This window comes from Ranitomeya imitator, chromosome 1, assembly GCF_032444005.1.
Source record: "Ranitomeya imitator isolate aRanImi1 chromosome 1, aRanImi1.pri, whole genome shotgun sequence".
Taxonomy (NCBI): Eukaryota; Metazoa; Chordata; class Amphibia; order Anura; family Dendrobatidae; genus Ranitomeya; species Ranitomeya imitator.
In genome coordinates, this window is record NC_091282.1 from 1,184,227,013 (window position 1) to 1,184,248,304 (window position 21,292).

General features: G+C 45.4%; 1 protein-coding gene and 1 long non-coding RNA gene across 5 annotated transcripts in view; one reads left to right on the forward strand and one right to left on the reverse strand.

The window, feature by feature from the left end:
* Window positions 1–21,292, forward strand: part of ACOX3 (acyl-CoA oxidase 3, pristanoyl) — a 127,360-nt gene that overhangs the window by 38,086 nt on the left and 67,982 nt on the right. For all 4 annotated transcript variants that reach the window (XM_069744766.1, XM_069744764.1, XM_069744763.1 and 1 more), the window contains exons 6-9: window positions 1,216–1,359; window positions 1,728–1,816; window positions 17,717–17,813; window positions 19,840–20,022. In XM_069744766.1, the coding sequence (XP_069600867.1) occupies window positions 1,216–1,359; window positions 1,728–1,816; window positions 17,717–17,813; window positions 19,840–20,022 (513 nt within the window). The remainder of the gene's footprint in view (window positions 1–1,215; window positions 1,360–1,727; window positions 1,817–17,716; window positions 17,814–19,839; window positions 20,023–21,292) is intronic.
* LOC138658347 (uncharacterized) lies at window positions 5,893–7,167 on the reverse strand. Its single transcript, XR_011317460.1, has 3 exons — window positions 7,099–7,167; window positions 6,157–6,350; window positions 5,893–6,021 (listed from the first exon to the last, which is right to left on the reverse strand). It is a non-coding gene; the product is annotated as an uncharacterized lncRNA (long non-coding RNA).

Consider the following 21,292-nt stretch of genomic DNA (forward strand, 5'->3'; position numbering starts at 1 on the left):
GGGGCGGCAGCGCACGCCGCCCCCTGCAGTCAGATGTGCCGGGTACTAGCCATGAGCATGAGGCTGTGTCACCAGCAGGAGGCGGCGGGGATGCTGGGCACGGTGCTGCCTCCTGAGAGAGGCGAGTTTTCAATTCATGCCAAGCATAAGAGACTGATATTATTTCGACTGCCACTGTCGGACATTTCAGTGTTCTTAGACATATTTGTAATGAAAAGTCCCCACACATGAATGTTCTCAGGGGTCATTACTGTTGGCATGACACAGGACTTATGGTAGCACTCGCCTTTTCTTCTGCGGACAATCATCCTTCCAAATATCCCAATCAGTCGGAAGGGGGCTTCATACTAGAAAATAACTTTACCCCGATCCCTCTGTAGTCCAATCCCTGTACTTTCTACAAAGTTATTTTCTCTGATGATGTCTCCTTCAGACTTTTTGGGACATCTGGAAAAAAGATTGTCCGGAGAGGAAAAGGTGAGCGATGCCATTACTCGTGTGTTCTTCCAACATTAAAGACTCCTGAGACCCCTCGTGTGGGGGGCTTTTCATCCATGGAGGGGCTCACTCACAATGGATCTAAACTTCTCCCAACGATCCAGGAGCAGTTTGTTGATGAGCAATGATATTCTCAGCATGATGGAGACCATGTCACCAGGCAAATGTGATAACTAAGTGGCTCGGTGAGCAAAACATTGACATTTTGGAAACTCCCCATGTCTTAATCCTTTTGAGAACATTTGGCCAATCCTTAAAAAGCAGGAGGACAAAAACACAGAGCTTGTGAGGAACATCAAGCACTGATTAGACACAAATGGTCGGTCATCAGTCAGGATTTGGCCCAGAAGTTATCAGCTGCCAGGGCGAAGGACAGACATCTTGGAAAATAAGGGACAATTCCGTAACTATTGAGTCTTTCCATGAAGTTGATATATTTATCAATTAACATTTAAAAGCTTCTGAAATCCTGACAATTGCATCTCCACTCGCAAAAAAACGCTGAAGCAGCAAAATACGTGAAAACCAAAATTTATGTCGGTCTCAAAACTTCTGGTCCAGTCGCTTCATACTGCTGTAAGTGACAACAGGTGTATACAACAGCTGCAGGCTTATGTTACAGGCACCTTGCCGGGCGGACAGCAGATGGCGCTGCGTTCAGTGTCCGAGCGCTGATATCTGCAGCCATTGTAATGGGGATTGTTCATTTATTTCCAGGATTTCATCCTCAACTCTCCAGACTTCGAGGCCGCAAAATTCTGGGTGGGAAACATGGGGAAAAACGCCACCCATGCCGTCGTGTACGCCCAGCTGTACACTACGGACGGACGCTGTCACGGACTGCACTCCTTCGTGGTACAGGTAAGAAATGTTTATTAGGGACAGGGGAGATATAAATCGTCAAAAAGATGGAAAATAAAACAAAACATATATAAAAATATTTAAAATAAAACTATTAAGCAAATAATATTTATAATTTTATTAGTTATTTCTATGATTAACACACTAACTAAAATATTCCAGGAAGATAGTGGAAAAAAAGCCTCATAATTACCGTACATCCGTGATATATATTTTATAACCTGATACTTTGAGGAAATCGTTATGATCAAGTAATAAGATCATTGAATGCTTATAATGTTTCGCCCTTCCATTAGGAATTACATTTTTTACACTAATTTCTAACATAAATTGTCATTATTTTATTTTATTTTTTTTTGTTTGTTTAGATTCGGGATCCCAAAACTCTTCTTCCTATGCCCGGAGTGATGGTGGGTGACATTGGCAAGAAACTTGGCCAGAATGGCTTAGATAATGGGTGAGTGGCATCTTACACATGTTTGTTAAAGGCACAATCTCTACTTGTTGGAAAGCGTCATTCAATCATCTCGTTTTCAGAGGTTTTTCTATCATCTTGATGGGGTAAAAATTGACAAAAAAATTGTAAAAAAAAAAAATCATCTTTGTCAATTATCTCTAATTAAAAATTGTATTAATTCTCAACAACTGAGGGATTTTAATAGTAACAAGCAAACGTGCTCGGATGAACTGTTATCTGAGCATGCTCGGGATCTAACCGAGTGTCTTCAGCGTGCTCAAAAAATATGTTTGAGTCTTTACTGTCAATCTTCAGAAAGAAGATGATAAAATGCCTTTCAGAACCCCACAGTGCTCGTGTCTGTGTAATGCAGGATAGGACTTTCTTCCACTATTATTCCGCTTGATTCTACTTTTTTTGACTACTATTTCATCATGCGTATATGAAGTTCAGCCACCAGGTGGCGCTACCGCGTCATAGCATAGATAGCATAGCCAATGGAATTTTTGCAGACCGCAGCAATTCACACTTGATTCTTTTAAAGGAACCCATCTTCAGTTTTTCCAAATACAATCATGGCCAAAAGTGTTGGCAACCCTTGAAATTATTCCAGAAACCGAATTATTTCTCCCAGAAAATTATTTGCAATTATAAGTTTTCTTATACATATGTTTATTTCCTTTGTGTGTATTGAACAACACAAAAAAAAACAGAAAAAAGGGCAGATTGGATATAATTTCACACAAAACCTCCAAAATGGGCCGGACAAATTGTTGTCACCATTCCAAAATTGTGGATAAACACCTTTGTTTCAAGCATGTGATGCTCGTTCTAACTCACCTGTGGCAAGTAACTGGTGTGCGCAATATGAAAATCACACCTGAAAACAGATAATAAGGGGAGACGTTGACTCAATCTTTGCATTGTGTGTCTGTGTGCCACACTAAGCATGGAGAACAGAAAGAGGAGAAGAGAACTGTCTGAGGTCTAGAGAACTAAAATTTTTGAGCAATCTCAAGGTTACAAGTCCACCTCCAGAGAACTTGATGTTCCTTTGTCAACGGCATGTAACATAATCGAGGAGTTTACAATCAGTGGTGGAGCAGCTGCAGTCAGGGCTCAGTATACGGCTATAAGCAGTCCCTGGCAGTCTGATGGCTCGCTCTGTAGAGGAAGCGCGTCAATCACAGCCACCCCTCACAATGCCGTGAAAGATGACTGTAGCCGCTCCAGATACATGACAGGTTCCCTTTAAGGAGACCAGATGTGTATGGCGTCGAAAAACATGCAAATTAGCGATTAGAAAACAATCTAGCTAGATGCGGTGGTGAGCAAGTAACTTTTTTAAAATTTATTTTTCCTTGCGTCATTTATTCCATTTTTTTTAGACACATTGCACTTTACTGGATGATGAGCTATCATGATCTGGATCCAGGGCCGTATTTAGAGTTTCTGCTGCCCTAGGCACTTTTAGCGCTGCCTCCCCCTCTGGTGAGTATGACACTATCGGCAGTGACTTTGGGAAGAATCACTGATGTGAAAGTTGCCGTTTGCAGCAGATCAGGCAGTTTTTCTCCATCTGCCACGTAACGGATCACTTACGGCAACACTACGTTTGGTTTCATTCATTCCTTATGGGATTTGCGGTACTTGATGTGATCTGGGAAATGCGGTGCCATACCTCCCAACTTTTGAAGGGAAAAAGGTCTAAAGGCAAATTTTAGGCCACGCCTCTGACCACACCCATTTCACAACTAATCACACCCATATCCAAGTCCCAACCACACCCATTTAGCACTGCTGATCACACTGTTTCATATACATTAAAACAAAAAAAAAATATGGCCACGCAGTGCTTCATACTGTACAATGGCTATGCAGTGCTCCACATACTGTATAATGGCCCTACATGATGTTCCATACTGTATAATGGCCACACATGATGCTCAATACTGTATAATGGCCCTACATGATGCTCCATACTGTATAATGGCCACACAGTGCTCCATACTGTATAATGGCCACGTCTGTCCTGTGTCCTTGTGTGTACCACATTGAGAATGGAGAAAAGAAAGAAGACCAAAGAACTGTCTGAGGACTTGAGAAACCAAATTGTGAGGAAGCATGAGCAATCTCAAGGCTACAAGTCCATCTCCAAAGACCTGAATGTTCCTGTGTCTACCATGCGCAGTGTCATCAAGAAGTGTAAAGCCCATGGCACTGTGGCTAACCTCCCTAGATGTGGATGGAAAAGAAAAATTGACAAGAGATTTCAACGCAAGATTGTGCAGATGTTGGATAAAGAACCTTGACTAACATCCAAACAAGTTCTAGCTGCCCTGCAGTCCGAGGGTACAACAGTGTCAACCCGTACTATCCGTCGGCGTCTGAATGAAAAGGGACTGTATGGTAGGAGACCCAGGAAGACCCCACTTCTTACCCAGAGACATAAAAAAGCCAGGCTGGAGTTTGCCAAAACTTACCTGAAAAAGCCTAAAACATTTTGGAAGAATGTTCTCTGGTCAGATGAGACAAAAGTAGAGCTTTTTGGGCAAAGGCATCAACATAGAGTTTACAGGAGAAAAAAAAGAGGCATTCAAAGAGAAGAACACGGTCCCTACAGTCAAACATGGCGGAAGTTCCCTGATGTTTTGGGGGTGCTTTGCTGCCTCTGGCACTGGACTGCTTGACCGTGTGCATGGCATTATGAAGTCTGAAGACTACCAACAAATTTTGCAGCAGAATGTAGGGCCCAGTGTGAGAAAGCTGGGTCTCCCTCAAAGGTCATGGGTCTTCCAGCAGGACAATGACCCAAAACACACTTCAAAAAGCACTAGAAAATGGTTTGAGAGGAAGCACTGGAGACTTCTAAGGTGGCCAGCAATGAGTCCAGACCTGAATCCCATAGGACACTTGCGGAGAGATCTAAAAATGGCAGTTTGGAGAAGGCACCCTTCAAATATCAGGGACCTGGAGCAGTTTGCCAAAGAAGAATGGTCTAAAATTCCAGCAGAGCATTGGAAGCAACTCATTGATGGTTACCGGAAGCGGTTGGTCGCAGTTATTTTGGCTAAAGGTTGTGCAACCAAGTATTAGGCTGAGGGTGCCAATACTTTTGTCTGGCCCATTTTTGGAGTTTTGTGTGAAATGATCAATGTTTTGCTTTTTGCTTCATTCTCTTTTGTGTTTCTTCATTTAAGACAAATTAAATGAAGATAATAATACCAAAGAATTTGTGTTTGCAATCATTTTCAGGAAGAAACTGAGTATTATCTGACAGAATTGCAGGGGTGTCAATACTTTTGACCATGACTGTACTGAGCCCGAGTGACGGGCGAGACACCCCATGTACTGAGCCCGGGTGACACTGTAATATGTAAGTAACATCAGACTGTATTGTGGGGACCATTCACTTCTATGGGAGGGTGTTAAAGGGAACCTGTCACCCCCAAAATCGCGGGTGAGGTAAGCCCACCGGCATCAGGGGCTTATCTACAGCATTCTGGAATGCTGTAGATAAGCCCCCGATGTAACCTAAAAGATGAGAAAAAGACGTTATATTATACTCACCCAGGGGCGGTCCCGCTGTTGGTCCGGGTCCGGCGCCTCCCATCTTCATCAGATGACGTCCTCTTCTGGTCTTCACACCGCAGCTCCGGCGCAGGCGTACTTTGCCTGCCCTGTTGAGGGCAGAGCAAAGTACAGCATTGTGCAGGCGCCGGGCCTCTCTGACCTTTCCCGGCACCTGCGCAATGCAGTACTTTACTCTGCCCTCAACAGGGCAGGCAAAGTACGCCTGCGCCGGAGCTGCGGCGTGAAGACCAGAAGAGGACGTCATCTGATGAAGATGGGAGGCGCCAGACCCGGACCAACAGCGGGACCGCCCCTGGGTGAGTATAATATAACGTCTTTTTCTCATGTTTTAGGATACATCAGGGGCTTATCTACAGCATTCCAGAATGCTGTAGATAAGCCCCTGATGCCGATGTGCCTACCTCACCCGCGATTTTGGCGGTGACAGGTTCCCTTTAAGGAGGAGGAGGAGGTGAGCTGTGACATCTCCTATTGTGACTGTTGGATCTGGTTGCCGGGGTCTACCTTCCTGTGGTTGTTACAAGTATCCTCCGCTCACCTTTCGGGGTGTTGCGCTCCTCGTCCACTTGTCTCAGGAGATTCGGTTGAACGCTCGGTCCGGCGCTGACATCCTGCAATATAATGGAAATGGCGGCTGAAGCTGCAGCACAAGGAGACACCGGAGAACGGCGGGGACAGAGCGCTCTGTAGCCGTGGACACGTGCAGTATAGCACGCGGCTGCCGGTCATGTGACGCCTGCACTCACTTTCACCAGAGGAGCGGCGCTATAGGTCAGAATATCAGAGTAGAAGCCTCGCTGTCTGATCACCGGATATTTCCGCGGGAGGACGGCGCTGATCCGCGCGGGTGACACCGGCACAAGCGACTGCGGACGCGGGATCTCCCAGTGTGGACGGGACTCCGCGGAGGATGGGGGTCGTCTGCCGTTATCTGCTCCATCTGCGCCCAACAGAGAAGACAAACATGTCCGATAACTCTACAGGACCGTGACAGCTGCAGAACATCGCCCCCCCCTCCCTCCCTCCCTGCAGAGCTTCATCGCCCCCCCTCCCTCCCTGCAGAGCTTCATCGCCCCCCCTCCCTCCCTGCAGAGCTTCATCGCCCCCCCTCCCTCCCTGCAGAGCTTCATCGCCCCCCCTCCCTCCCTGCAGAGCTTCATCGCCCCCCCCTCCCTCCCTGCAGAGCTTCATCGCCCCCCCCTCCCTCCCTGCAGAGCTTCATCGCCCCCCCTCCCTCCCTGCAGAGCTTCATCGCCCCCCCTCCCTCCCTGCAGAGCTTCATCGCCCCCCCTCCCTCCCTGCAGAGCTTCATCGCCCCCCCTCCCTCCCTGCAGAGCTTCATCGCCCCCCCTCCCTCCCTGCAGAGCTTCATCGCCCCCCCCTCCCTCCCTGCAGAGCTTCATCGCCCCCCCCTCCCTCCCTGCAGAGCTTCATCGCCCCCCCCTCCCTCCCTGCAGAGCTTCATCGCCCCCCCCTCCCTCCCTGCAGAGCTTCATCGCCCCCCGTCCCTCCCTGCAGAGCTTCATCGCCCCCCCTCCCTCCCTCCCTGCAGGGCTTCATCGCCCCCCCTCCCTCCCTCCCTCCCTGCAGAGCTTCATCGCCCCCCCTCCCTTCCTCCCTCCCTGCAGAGCTTCATCGCCCCCCCTCCCTGCAGAACATCGCCCCCGTCCGTCCGTCCTCATACTCACCTGTCACTCAGCTCAGCTGCCTGTCCCACACACTGCGCGCGCCGCAGCCGCCGACATCCCTCTGGCGCTGTCCCGCCGCAGCGCCTTCTTCCTGACTGAGTGAGCGGTCATGTGATACTGCTCAATAAGGTCATGAATATGCGCATATTCATGACCTTAATGACCGGTACCATGTGACCGCTCACTCAGGACGCGCTACAGACGGTGAGAACAGGCATCGCTGGAGGCTGGAGCAGGAGGTGAGTATCGTCTCTCTTCATGGAGGGTGGGTGGGATGCGGAGGCGGGGAGGGGCGCGGGGAGGCAGGCGGGGGGGCGGGGTTTTGCGTCGTTCGCGTTTGTAACTTAAAAAAAAAAAAAAAAATCCTTGCCCAGGTGCCGCCCCCCCGCAATGTCGCCGCCATAGGCACGTGCCCTCGAGTGCCTAGTGGCAAATACGGCCCTGTCTGGATCCATAACTGACGTAAGGCTTGTTCACATACTGTGCTTTTTTCAGGGCTGTGGACTCTGTAAGCCAAACCTTCGACTCTGACTCCGACTCCTAATTTCCATGACACCGACTTCAACTCCATCAAAATGGGCTCCAACTCCACAACTCCGTCTCCACATCCCTGACAGGGCTATGGAGTCAGTAAGCCAACCTTGCGGCTCCGACTCCTCAATTTCCATGACTCCGACTCCACCAAAATGGGCTCTGATGCCACAACTCCGACTCCACATCCCTGACAGGGCTATGGAGTCAGTAAGCCAACCTTGCGGCTCCGACTCCTCAATTTCCATGACTCCGACTCCACCAAAATGGGCTCTGATGCCACAACTCCGACTCCACATCCCTGACAGGGCTGAGGAGTCAGTAAGCCAACCTTCCAGCTCTGACTCCTCAATTTCCATGACTCCGACTCCACCAAAATGGGCTCCGACTCTGACTCCACAGCCCTGGCTTTTTTAGCACTTTTTTTTTACTGCCGAAAAAAAGTAAAAGTTTTCCAGCGCCTGCAAAGCGAGTGAGATTTCTGAAACCTCATGCACACGCTGCTAATAATTTCTTTGCAGATTTGAAGCATCAAAGCAGCGTCTCATTTTACTCCAGTGCTCCCACCGTTAAGACTGACGTACAAAACACAAGTCCTCGTGAGTCGGGGCTCACTGTGTTCTTGTAGGACAGAACATTAATCTGCACACGATGGAACCTCGCAACGTCTGAATTTTCTGTGGTTTATTTGCATTTCACGGAGCTGAACCTTTCCACGCCCGTTCATGTCATCCGCCAAGTGTATGGGAACGTGCCCTGCAGTCGGCGCACAGTATTGTTCTAATTATCCGCTCGTTACTTCATCTGAAAAGCACCCAGAATATTTTAAGACCTGTTATGTCAGATGGAGCAGGTTAAGAGGCTGCTCATAATTATTTCAGCATTGTACGCAAAGCATAATCATAAAAAAGCACTGTATAGCGTTACGTGCTCACCATCGAATCAATACTTTGCATAAATGAATAGTACAAGCGAACATAAGGGACTTCGTAATACATCTTATACGAGAAATCAGCTTCTTTATCCACTTATGAGCCACTTCCCTCCACCTCCTTAACTCGTCTGTCACTCTAATATTCTCCTATAATCTGTCTTTAGAGAGGAGAAGTGTTTGACCTTGTGGAGAGTGACATATCGGCTCTGGCATGACAAGGTGAGGCTTATTCGCCATGCAGTGTTTCTCTGGGAAAAGTAATATACCAATTGCCTCTTCAGAAAGGAAGAGGACGTGAACTCAATAGTGCCATCAGTTACTCAGCAGAACTCTATGGTGCTATAGAGTTCAAGTCCTCTTCCTTTCTGAAGAGGCAATTTGCATATTTTAGAGGGGAGACAGATTTTCAAATCACTGAAGGATCGCTTTACAGCCTATATGTATCTGGAGGGAGGAGCTTATAAAGAAAGATGGTGGTTCTGCTGTTGTTTAGTCTGTTTAGACGAAGGAATCTACATACTGCGGCATAAGGCATATACATTTTAGAACAAAGCGTACAATGACACAACATGACAGCATTAATGGGTATGGCCTAGAATTCCCCAATTTCATTACTGACATTACTGCTTTTAGCCTATCACAGTCTCCTGTGGCTTTTCCAATTAGTCTCCTTGGACTCCATCCATAATTAATAATGACACTGAGGTCATTTTATAATTTTATACCTTTATTCTGGGGAGAGCCTCAGCTTTTTAAAAAAAAAGTGAGTTGATTGTCCAAAATGGCTGTTAGCTACAACATGGCTGTTCATAATTAGGACGGACCATTCACATACAGCTACACTGCTCAGTACTGCTGGATAGTATTCTCCATTCTGCTGCTGCTTCTTTATAGAGACAGGGGATCAGAAATCCCTCATTTCTAGGTGTACTGTCTATTTAGCGACAACTCACAAGTTTACAGAAGCCTATTGGTATCTGTAGAGAGGAGGGAGAAACAGATAAAGAGAAATATACAGACGTTGCTTCTGTTTAGTAAGTGTTTATCTCACCACAGTGCTGGATTCACAGCCACAATGCTCATGACTGCTGGATAATGTTCTCCATTCTGCTGCGGTTTCTCAATAGAGACAAGAGAGCAGAATTCCCTCATGTCTGTGTGTTCTGCACATTTAGAGACAATCTAGAAACTCGGAGAGAACTGTAAATCAGGGAGAGAGACGCAGACTTTCAACTCGCTGAAAGATCAAATTACAGCAGCCTTTTGAATTCGGTAGAGAGGGAACGAGCTGATAGAGAGTTGTACAGACAGTGCTGCTGTCTAGAAAGTGTTTATCTCACCCCAGTTCTGGATTCACAGGTATGCCGCCTAGTACTACTGTATAGTTTTCTCCATGCTGCTTCTGTCTATGTTGCAGAGAGACAGGAGAGCAGATATCCCTCATGTCTGTGTATACCACATATTTAGAGACTACCCACTAGCTCAGAGATAACTAAAACATTAGAGAGTGAGCCTGGAGAGGTGAAAAACTAGGAAAATGGTTTTGATTAAACATCTACTATCTGGTGTTTTCGTATAAGGACGGCTCATAACAATGCAGGGAGCGTGCTGTGTAAAAAAAAAAAAAAAAAAAAGGAGGTTTGTTCAACTACAACCATCCTAGAGTGTTCCTTCTTCCGGGGTCTGGGATCGGGATCTGTGCAAAAAGTCTCAGCAAGTGTTGGCTCATAGCCCATGGTGCTATGGGACATTGAGAAGCTACTCCCTGCCACAGTCAGCCCCATTTACGAGCAATTTGCAACAGTCTCTTAGTACAGGAATCGTCCTGCCGCTCCTTACTGCTATGTCACAATGTTCCAATGACTCCAGCCTTAAGGGTATGTGCACACGTTGCGGATTTTGATGCGGATCCGCAGCGGTTTCCCATGCGTTTACAGTATAATGTAAACCTATGGGAAACGAAATACGCAGTGCACATGCTGCGGAAAAAAACACACGGAAATGCAGCAGTTTACATTCCGCAGCATGTCAATTCTTTGTGCGGATTCCGCTGCGGGTTTACACCTGCTCCAATAGAAAACTGCAGATGTAAAGCCGCAGCGGAATCCGCAATAGAAACCGCAATAAATCCGCAGAAAAAAACGCAGCGGTTTTGCACTGCGGATTTATCAAATCCGCAGCCCTCACAGATACGTGTGCACATACCCTAAAAGTCCAGCCCTCAAGCCAAAAGTAGGAAGATAAAGACTTGGACTAGAACTTTGAGTAGGTTACAGACTCTTTGAAGAACCACTTAATCCCATCTGCAGCATTATACCAGTATCTTTATGCTATAAGGGGCTGGATAACGCTTGTACGTTCTACTTTGCTTTGTACATAACCTCATATATACAGTATTAGACCAAACATAACCTAAATACAATATGAACCTCTATATACAGTATGAACCCCCACATAGCCTCCTATATACAGTGTGAGCTCACAGATAACCTATATGCTGTACAGTATGAGCCCCCACATAGCCTCCTATATACAGTATGAGCCCACAGATAACCTTCTATGTGCTGCACAGTATGAGCCCCCACATAGCCTCCTATATACAGTATGAGCCCACAGATAACCTTCTATGTGCTGCACAGTATGAGCCCCCACATAGCCTCCTATATACAGTGTGAGCCCACACATAGCCTTCTATGTGCTGTACAGTATGAGCCCCACATAGCCTCCTATATACAGTGTGAGCCCCCACATAACCTTCTATGTGCTGTACAGTATGAGCCCCACATAGCCTCCTATATACAGTATGAGCCCACAGATAACCTTCTATGTGCTGTACAGTATGAGCCCCCACATAGCCTCCTATATACAGTATGAGCCCACAGATAACCTTCTATGTGCTGTACAGTATGAACCCCCACATAGCCTCCTATATACAGTGTGAGCTCACAGATAACCTATATGCTGTACAGTATGAGCCCCCACATAGCCTCCTATATACAGTATGAGCCCACAGATAACCTTCTATGTGCTGCACAGTATGAGCCCCCACATAGCCTCCTATATACAGTACTAGATTGTGGCCCGATTCTAACGCATCTGGTATTCTAGAATATGCATGTCCCCGTAGTATATGGACAATGATGATTACAGAATTCGCGGCAGATTGTGCCCGTCGCTGATTGGTCGAGGCAACCTTTATCACATCATCGTCGCCATGGCAACCATTATGACATCTACGTCGATACTGTGCCCGTCGCTGAATCAGAAACGTGGGATTTCTACTTCCTTTATGACATCATCGTCGCTGTGCCCATCGCTGATTGACCAATCAGAGGCGCGGGATTTCCAGGACAGACAGACAGACAGACAGACGGAAAAACCCTTAGGCAATTATATATATACTAGATTGTGGCCCGATTCTAACGCATCGGGTATTCTAGAATATGCATGTCCCCGTAGTATATGGACAATGATGATTCCAGAATTCGCGGCAGACTGTGCCCGTCGCTGATTGGTCGAGGCAACCTTTATGACATCATCGTCGCCATGGCAACCATTATGACATCTATGTCGATACTGTGCCCGTCGCTGAATCAGAAACGTGAGATGTCTACGTCCTTTATGACATCATCGTCGCTGTGCCCGTTGCTGATTGGTCGAGGCCTGGCGGCCTCGACCAATCAGACGCGGGATTTCTACGTCCTTTATGACATCATCGTCGCTGTGCCCGTTGCTGATTGGTCGAGGCCTGGCGGCCTCGACCAATCAGAGACGCGGGATTTCTACGTCGATGCTGTGCCGGTCTCTGATTGGTCGAGGCCTGGCGGCCTCGACCAATCAGAGAGCCGGGATTTCCAGGACAGACAGACAGACAGACAGAAAGACAGACAGACAGACGGAAAAACCCTTAGACAATTATATATATAGATGAGCCCACAGATAACCTTCTATGTGCTGCACAGTATGAGCCCCCACATAGCCTCCTATATACAGTGTGAGCCCACACATAGCCTTCTGTGCTGTACAGTATGAGCCCCACATAGCCTCCTATATACAGTGTGAGCCCCCACATAACCTTCTATGTGCTGTACAGTATGAGCCCCACATAGCCTCCTATATACAGTATGAGCCCACAGATAACCTTCTATGTGCTGCACAGTATGAGCCCCCACATAGCCTCCTATATACAGTATGAGCCCACAGATAACCTTCTATGTGCTGCACAGTATGAGCCCCCACATAGCCTCCTATATACAGTGAGCCCACACATAGCCTTCTATGTGCTGTACAGTATGAGCCCCACATAGCCTCCTATATACAGTGTGAGCCCACACATAACCTTCTATGTGCTGTACAGTATGAGCCCCACATAGCCTCCTATATACAGTGTGAACCCACACCTAACCTTCTATATGCTGTACAGTATGAGCCCCCACATAGCCTCCTATATACAGTGTGAGACCACACCTAACCTATATGCTGTACAGTATGAGCCAGACATAGCCTCCTATATACAGTGTGAGCCCCACATAGCCTCCTATATACAGTGTGAGCCCACAGATAACCTTCTATGTGCTGCACAGTATGAGCCCCCACATAGCCTCCTATATACAGTGTGAGCCCACACATAGCCTTCTATGTGCTGTACAGTATTAGCCCCCTCATAGCCTCCTATATACAGTATGAGCCCACAGATAACCTTCTATGTGCTGCACAGTATGAGCCCCCACATAGCCTCCTATATACAGTATGAGCCCCCACATAGCATCCTATATACAGTGTGAGCCCCCACATAGCCTCCTATATAGTGTGAGCCCCCATATAGCCTCCTATATACAGTGTGAGCCCCCACATAGCCTCCTATATACAGTATGAGCCTCCCCATAGCCTCCTATATACAGTATGAGCCCCCACATAGCCTCCTATATACAGTATGAGCCCCCACATAGCCTCCTTTATACAGTGTGAGCCCCCACATAGCCTCCTATATACAGTGTGAGCCCACACATAGCCTCCTTTATACAGTGTGAGCCCCCACATAGCCTCCTATATACAGTATGAGCCCACAGATAACCTTCTATGTGCTGCACAGTATGAGCCCCCATATAGCCTCCTATATTCAGTGTAATAACACATAACCTTCTATGTGCTGTACAGTATGAGCCCCCACATAGCCTCCTATATACAGTATGACCCCCCACATAGCCTCCTATATACAGTATGAGCCTCCCCATAGCCTCCTATATACAGTATGAGCCCCCACATAGCCTCCTATATACAGTATGAGCCCCCACATAGCCTCCTTTATACAGTGTGAGCCCCCACATAGCCTCCTTTATACAGTGTGAGCCCCCACATAGCCTCCTATATACAGTGTGAGCCCCCACATAGCCTCCTATATACAGTGTGAGCCCACACATAGCCTCTTATATGCAGTGTGAGTATTGATAAATTTGGTTCATCTTTTGAGCTTCTGTGCGCCATAGACAAAAATATACTCTAGTCATGGAATGGAATAAATAATAGTTTTTCTGTCTGATACTGCTAAGCCCCACCCACTTGGCAGAGCTTGTTTAAAATTACAAAAAAATTTGCGAATTGAGGAACTGCGCCTTTTGCATAAATTGTGCAACATTTTCAAACTCTTTGATGAATCCAAAGGTTTTAGTATTTAAGATGTTGTCCATTACTCATATCATTGATGACCTATCCTTAAGATAGGCGATCAATGTCTGATGGGTCATCCGACAACCCGGCACCCCCGCCGATCAGCTGCTCTTGGTGTCGGCCACAGCGGTCCCCAAAATGCTCAATTGCAGAGCCACTATCCATAGACGGAGCCGCTCACGGGGTCTGAATGCTTTTTCTAGACACTGTACATAATGGGAGATTGCTGGTGACATAAACCGTTGTTTTACAGTCTGACATGCTGTACGGTATTAGTCGTGCATCTTATAGAATCGCGTATATAGGTCAGGAGTGAGTGCAGCGTTTGGGGCGCGTCAATTAAGGAATCGCCATTTTGCTTGCCTTTGTTTATAGGAACGTTCGTATCGGCTTCCTTGTGTGATAGATCTCTGCTCGGGTGGTTACCCATCATGTATCCATAGTTTCATTCATTTTGCTGCTCCCATAAATATTTATGGCAGCAGTAAATATTCGGCAGAGTTTAGTAACACACCAACGCCAAGATAAAACAAACCTTCAGCTCTTACTAGAATCGAGAGCTCAAAATAAATCCCAGGAACTTTGCCAACTTTTTTTTTGTTGTACTGTGCAATACTTTTCTCGTCCACGCCTGGCTGTCGGACTTCTCCGTTATGTAAATAATGTTTGGAAGCTTGGAGACCTTACTGAGGAAATCTTTAAAAACTGTGGATATAAAGATTTTTTTGCATGTAGATTACTGCTTACCTTTAGTTAATACAATTACGCTATGTTTCTGTCTGCCAGGTTCATTCCTCCAAGTTTCAGATATTGTGGGATTGTCTCTCACTGCAATATAGGCTGGATTCGAGCTCTGTGTGCATCTAGCTTCTATCCTGCACTTATTTCCTCCTGATCTGTAGCCTATAATCTCCTTTAACTGTAGATATGTGTACAACCCCTTCCTCCTGCTATCTCTAACAGTGAGAAAAGGGAGAGGGAGCAGAAAGAACTGTAAGGATGGATTTGTATCTAGGGAAAGCCCTACCCTAGGTCCAGGACTGGTTGTAATGAAAACTATTTAGGCTACATTCACATTAGCATTCTAAAATAGGAACAGAGTAAAGAAATGTCAGTAAAGAAACACATTATGATGGATACAAATGACACCAGACGGACCACATTCACTATAATATCATCTGCTTTCTCCATGTATGAGCCACTTCTTTTCCTCCCTCTGATGCCTAAAGCCATTATTCACTCTGAAATATATTTAAAATGTCATGCTCAAAGCCAGGCATATTGCTAGGTTTACTGAGTGATCACATTACTGCTGCCTACTAATGTCTATGGAGAGGGAAGGAAGGAGGCGCAAAGCAGGAGGGACATAGAAATAGCGCAGTTTAATCTCCCTTTTTGCCCCAGGCTTGGATAGATGGTCAGCATTCCCACTTTTTTTTCAATCACTCCACCCCAGACCTTTCTATAATGACGACAAAACGACCTTTTAAACCGCGTGTTCGGGCACGGAACCTGTTTTTCTCATACTTCTTACTGATTGAACCCCTCGACCCACCTACCCCTCATTTTCAAACTCAATGGGAAGGTGACTTGGGCATATCCCTATCAAAGGATCAATGGAGGCGTATTATTACTATAACACATAAATCATCCTGTCATGATCCGTTCCAGGGTTTATTAGTGTCTGCCCTTTTTTGGACGGATCATGTCAAGGGTTAACTTTGCTCTGCCTCATTCTGGGTTCAGGTTTGCTATTTAGCTCCCATGAATCTTGCTGGCAGTGTCAGTTATAGTTCTGTCTTCGGCTTGTGAACCTGATTCTGGAAACCCTTGGTTTGTCCTGCTGTCAACCCTGACTTGTCGTGTATCTGTTATCCCCCTCTGTCTGCCCTTTCCCTGCGTTTGTCTGTTCTGCTTGATTCTCTGATTCTGACCTCCTGGCTTGGCTATTGACTCTGTCTTGATTTGTCCCTATTGTACCGTATTTTGCTTGACCTGGTTTACTGATCTCTTGCTACGTCCTGACTATCCTTTCTGTTTTAATCCTTTTTGTACTGACTTGTTATCTTGTGCCCTGACTCGGCTTTTCTGACCACTCTCTTGCCACTAGGTGGCATCTGTTCAGCTGCTCAGTGTGTGCAGTCCCGCGTCCCTATAAAACTCCCCCTGGTGAAGGTTGCGCTGTACTGCACTGCAGCTGCATGACATATCCATTTGCTCTCGTTTCCATACTGTCGCGGTGGTATAGGGTCCGAACTCGCCTACATTCCATCTTCCCAGATGCCAATCCCATGTGAGAGCGATGCGGGGAGGAACAAGGGGATACGCTACATATTTTGTTGGTCCTGTAAACATCTCACCATTTTTTTTAGGGAAAACATGCAGCCAGTGAAATGTAGGACCACTGATCTGGCCTCGGACTTGAATCCAGCTCTCCTTCTTTTCCATCGCTGTGACATCCCTCTGAAAATTTAGACGCATTCTTTTTTGATTTACCTAATTACGACAACTCGTTTTTGGATTCTCTTGATTTGGAAAGAGGACTCTAATGACTTTTTCCCTCTGATTTTCTAAAATGAATGAAGTAATTCTGATGGAGGAACTCTCCTCTACTGTCAGTAATCGATATGAGCATTTTTATAAGACTTTGTTTTACTGGCTGAAATTTAGAACCTTTGATGAATATCGGGCCCTGGTTGGGAAAAGCGGACGACCGATTACTCACCCACCACGCCCTCCCCTACATTCCTTTATTCATTTTGTCCCGACTACTCGGCTTACTCCTCACATCCCTCCCCCTTCTTCCTTTCATTTCTCTTTTTTTTTTTATCTTATTTTTTGTTATTAGGGAAAGGCTCATCCGGCACTACAATGTTTTTTTTAGCTCTACTGTTTTGGAAGGATTTCATGTTTTCAATGTTCAAGCAATATTTTGTGTTCTGTATGACCATTTTATTTTGTTATTGTTTCTACTGTTCTACTGCAGCACATGTGTGCCTTATGACTGTTATTATTCCTTAAAAATTTTTTGAGAAATAAAGATAATATTTTTTAAAAAAGAAAGAAATGGCACAATTGCCCACTAGTAAGGATTTATCTCACCACAGAGCTGGAATCACAGCTACACTGTTAAGTACTGCTGTAAAATGTCCTTCTTTCTATCACTGGTTCTGCAAATGTGCTACATAGAAATGGCAGAGCAGGAATCTCCTCTGTCTCCAAGTGGGAGACATCATAGCAGCTGTTCTCCCCCCACTAGCTCAAAGACGACTGTAAATTAGAAAGAAAGATGGAAGAGGGGAAAAAGGGTGAGAAATGCAGGACATACTTCATATAATGGTCAGAAATAGTATTTTTCCTCACTCGCACACGACTGCTTATTCGGAAGTCACCTGAAACAGCAGGCATGCTTTTAACTTTATGGCTACCAATACATAGTGTACACAGTATATGTTTATTTAGTTATTCCTTTTTATATCTTTACAGATTTGCAATGTTTCACAATGTTCGGATTCCCCATGAAAACCTTTTAAACCGTACCGGCGATATTTCCTCCAGTGGAAACTACACAAGTGTATACAAGGTACTATATATTCATACATATATATATGTTAGATTGTTATTGACCTTTATTTTTGGTACTTATTTATCTTTTAGCGAATACCGTATATACTCGAGTATAAGCCGACCCGAGTATAAGCCAAGACCCCTAATTTTGCCACAAAAAACTGGGAAAACTTAATGACTCGAGTATAAACCTAGGGTGGGAAATGCAGCAGCTACCGGTAAATGTCAAAAATACAAATAGATACCAATAAAAGTAAAATTAATTGAGACATCAGTAGGTTAAGCGTTTTTGAATATGCATATTGAATCAGGAGCCCCATATAATGCTCCATACAGTTTATGATGGGCTCCATAAGATGCTCCATATTAAAATATGCCCAAATATAATGCTGCACAAATGCGGCTTATGGCCCCATAAGATGATCCATAGACATTTGCCTCATATGCTGTTGCTGCGATTAAAAAAAAAAAATCACATACTCACCTCTCGTTGCTCAGGCCCCCGGCACTTGCTATAGTCACCTTTCCCCGTTCCACCGCCGGGCGCCGCTGTGTCTTCCCCGTCCTCTGCACTGACTCTGACAGAGGGTGCGCACTAACCACGTCATCGCGCCCTCTGACCTGAGCGTCGCAGGCAGATGATGCAGAAGACGGCGCCCGGCGGTGGAACGAGGAGAAGTGAATATCTCTGTGCTCCCCCTCCCCATTATACTCACCTTGTCCCGGCGCGGTCCCTGGCAGCTTCTCTGATGGTCTTCTCCGGGCGTGGCAGCTCTTCCAGCTTTGAGTGGTCACATGGTACCGCTCATTACAGTAATTAATATGCGGCTCCACCACTATGGAAGTGGAGTCTCGTCCATATTCATTACTGTAATGAGCGGTACCATGTGACCACTCAAAGCTGTAAGAGCTGCCACGCCCGGAGACCATCGGACATGCAGGGACCGCGCCAGGAGCAGGTGAGTATGTGACAGCCGCCGCACCCCCTCCCCCGCCGACCCCTCAGGGTCAATGACTCGTGTATAAGCCGAGAGGGGGACTTTCAGCCTAAAAAATGGGCTGAAAATCTCGGCTTATACTCGAGTTTATACCTAAAGAAAATGCTAATTATGCAAATTGTCTTTTCAAAGAGGAATATTACTAGAACTGTAGTGCCACCTACTGGAAGTAGCAATCCTACAAGTCAATGTCGACCCTTTAACGAGCCTTGTAACATGACTTAGGATAATAGCCAAACCAGAATCTCAATTTTCAGACACTGTGCACTGACAAGGGGCCGTACCCCGAAACACAGTGGAGATCTGGTTTGGCTCAGAGAGAGGTGTCTGACCGGGATCCAAGAAGTATCGTTTCTCCTTTTGAAGACTGACATGCTAAGCATACCGAGATGAGGAGACTTAAAGCCGCAATACTCCTCTGGGAAATATGCAAATTATGCAAATTGTCTCTTCAGAGAGGAAGAAAACTAGAACTCTAGTGCCACCTATTGGAAGTAGCAATCATAACAGTCAATGTCGACCCTTTTTCCTCTCTGAAGAGACAATTTGCATAATTAGCATATTTCCCAGAGGAGCATTGCAGCTTTAAGTCTCCTCATCTCAGCATGCTTAGCATGTCAATCTCCTCAAGGAGAAACGATACCCAAAGAAAATGTATTTATTATTTTTATTTTTTTAAATCTATCTTTGTCTTAACAGCTTTTACTTAAAAAAACTAACTCCAAAAAATAAACCACTGTCATTGTAGATTGCAAACTGATTCAAGTTTCACATTTTGATCTTGTGGGAGTGCTTCTCCCAGCAATATAGGCTGGATGGGAGGTCTGTGTTTATCCAGAGTGCTGCTGTCTTCATTAACACCTTCCCAGCTTCTGTTTTTCATGTGCTTTCCTACAGCATGTTTTCTCTGCCCTCCCTCAGACCATACATGCTTTCTCCACTACTTTATTTTTGGGGATTGTTTTATATCATTGTAGATCTTTACTGTGACTTATCCATTTTATTTTTGGGGGGGTGATTTTTTTTTTTTTTTTGTTCCTCCAGGACCCAAAGCAGCGTCTTGGTGCTTCTCTCGGCACTCTGTCCAGCGGGAGGGTTTCAATCATTGGCATGGTAGTCACAAACTTGAAGCTTGCCATCACTATTGCTGTCCGTTTCTCTGCTACACGCCGTCAGTTTGGACCTACTGAAAATGAAGAGATCCCAGTTCTTGAATATCAGCTGCAGGTACATGTAGTCTCTGTTTTGTAGGTATATGATATCCTGACCATCAGCATTTGTCTCCTCGTTCACTTCTTGAGTACTTCACGTTGTATAGAGACCTTATTCTGCTACATTTCAATTTTTGGTTTAAAGCCGAGCAATGAGTAACTAAGCAGAGCGTATAACTAAGCGCCAGAGCGGTTTATGTAGCATATCCTATTATATTTGGGTGGAGGTGTTCCTGACGGATCCTAAATATTTATTTAACTTGCCACGTGTCACATCACTCACAAACGTATTTTTCAAATGTACGAATCCTTAAATATCTCACGTTCGATTTTATGCCTTAGAATAATGAGGACGACCTTTAGGCAAGAGGGAAAACCGATACTGATGGTGGAAAAACACAGATCAGATTTATGCAGCAATTCAAATTGTCTAGTTCTACTGCTGAACGGTTGAGCGAAGACAACAATTTCCTGAAAGTTTGGATTACACCAGAAATAAGACTCGATTCCATGAGAATGTACAGCCGAAAATGAAGTCAGTCAGCCGTGATAAAGGCGTACATAAAAAAGTAATGCTGTGTATCGGTTGTGGAGTTGTAGGAGACCTCAGCTTCTTATGGCTCAATCAATATTTAAAAGTTGGACATGGGGGGAAAACTGATTTTCACTTGTGGCAGTGCACGTTTATTAAATGTATGCACACAGGACCCGATTCATCAATTGTGGATTTCATTTTAGTGACTTTTCTTTTCTTGTCTTGTGATATTCGTCACTGGTTTTGCACAAAATTTTTCAGAATAGCGCACATGGTTCATCAATTTTGCACAATTTGCCCTTTATTTTTTACTACAACCTTCTGAGGCACGTTTTACACTGAAATGTCGCAAAATTTTCAATGTACCATATATACTCGAGTATAAGCCGACCCGAGTATAAGCCGACCCGAGTATAAGCCGACCCCCCTAACTTTGCCACAAAAAACTGGGAAAACTTAATGACTCGAGTATAAGCCTAGGAAGGAAAATGCAGCAGCTACCGGTAAATGTCAAAAGTAAAAAAATATACCAATAAAAGTAAAATTAATTGAGACATCAGTAGGTTAAGTGTTTTTGAATATCCATATTGAATCAGGAGCCCCATATAATGCTCCATACAGTTCATGATGGGCCCCATAAGATGCTCCATATTAAAATATGCCCCATATAGTGCTGCACAAAGGGTAATAATGGCCCCATAAGATGCTCCATAGACACATTTGCCCCATATAATGCGGCACAAATGCTCAT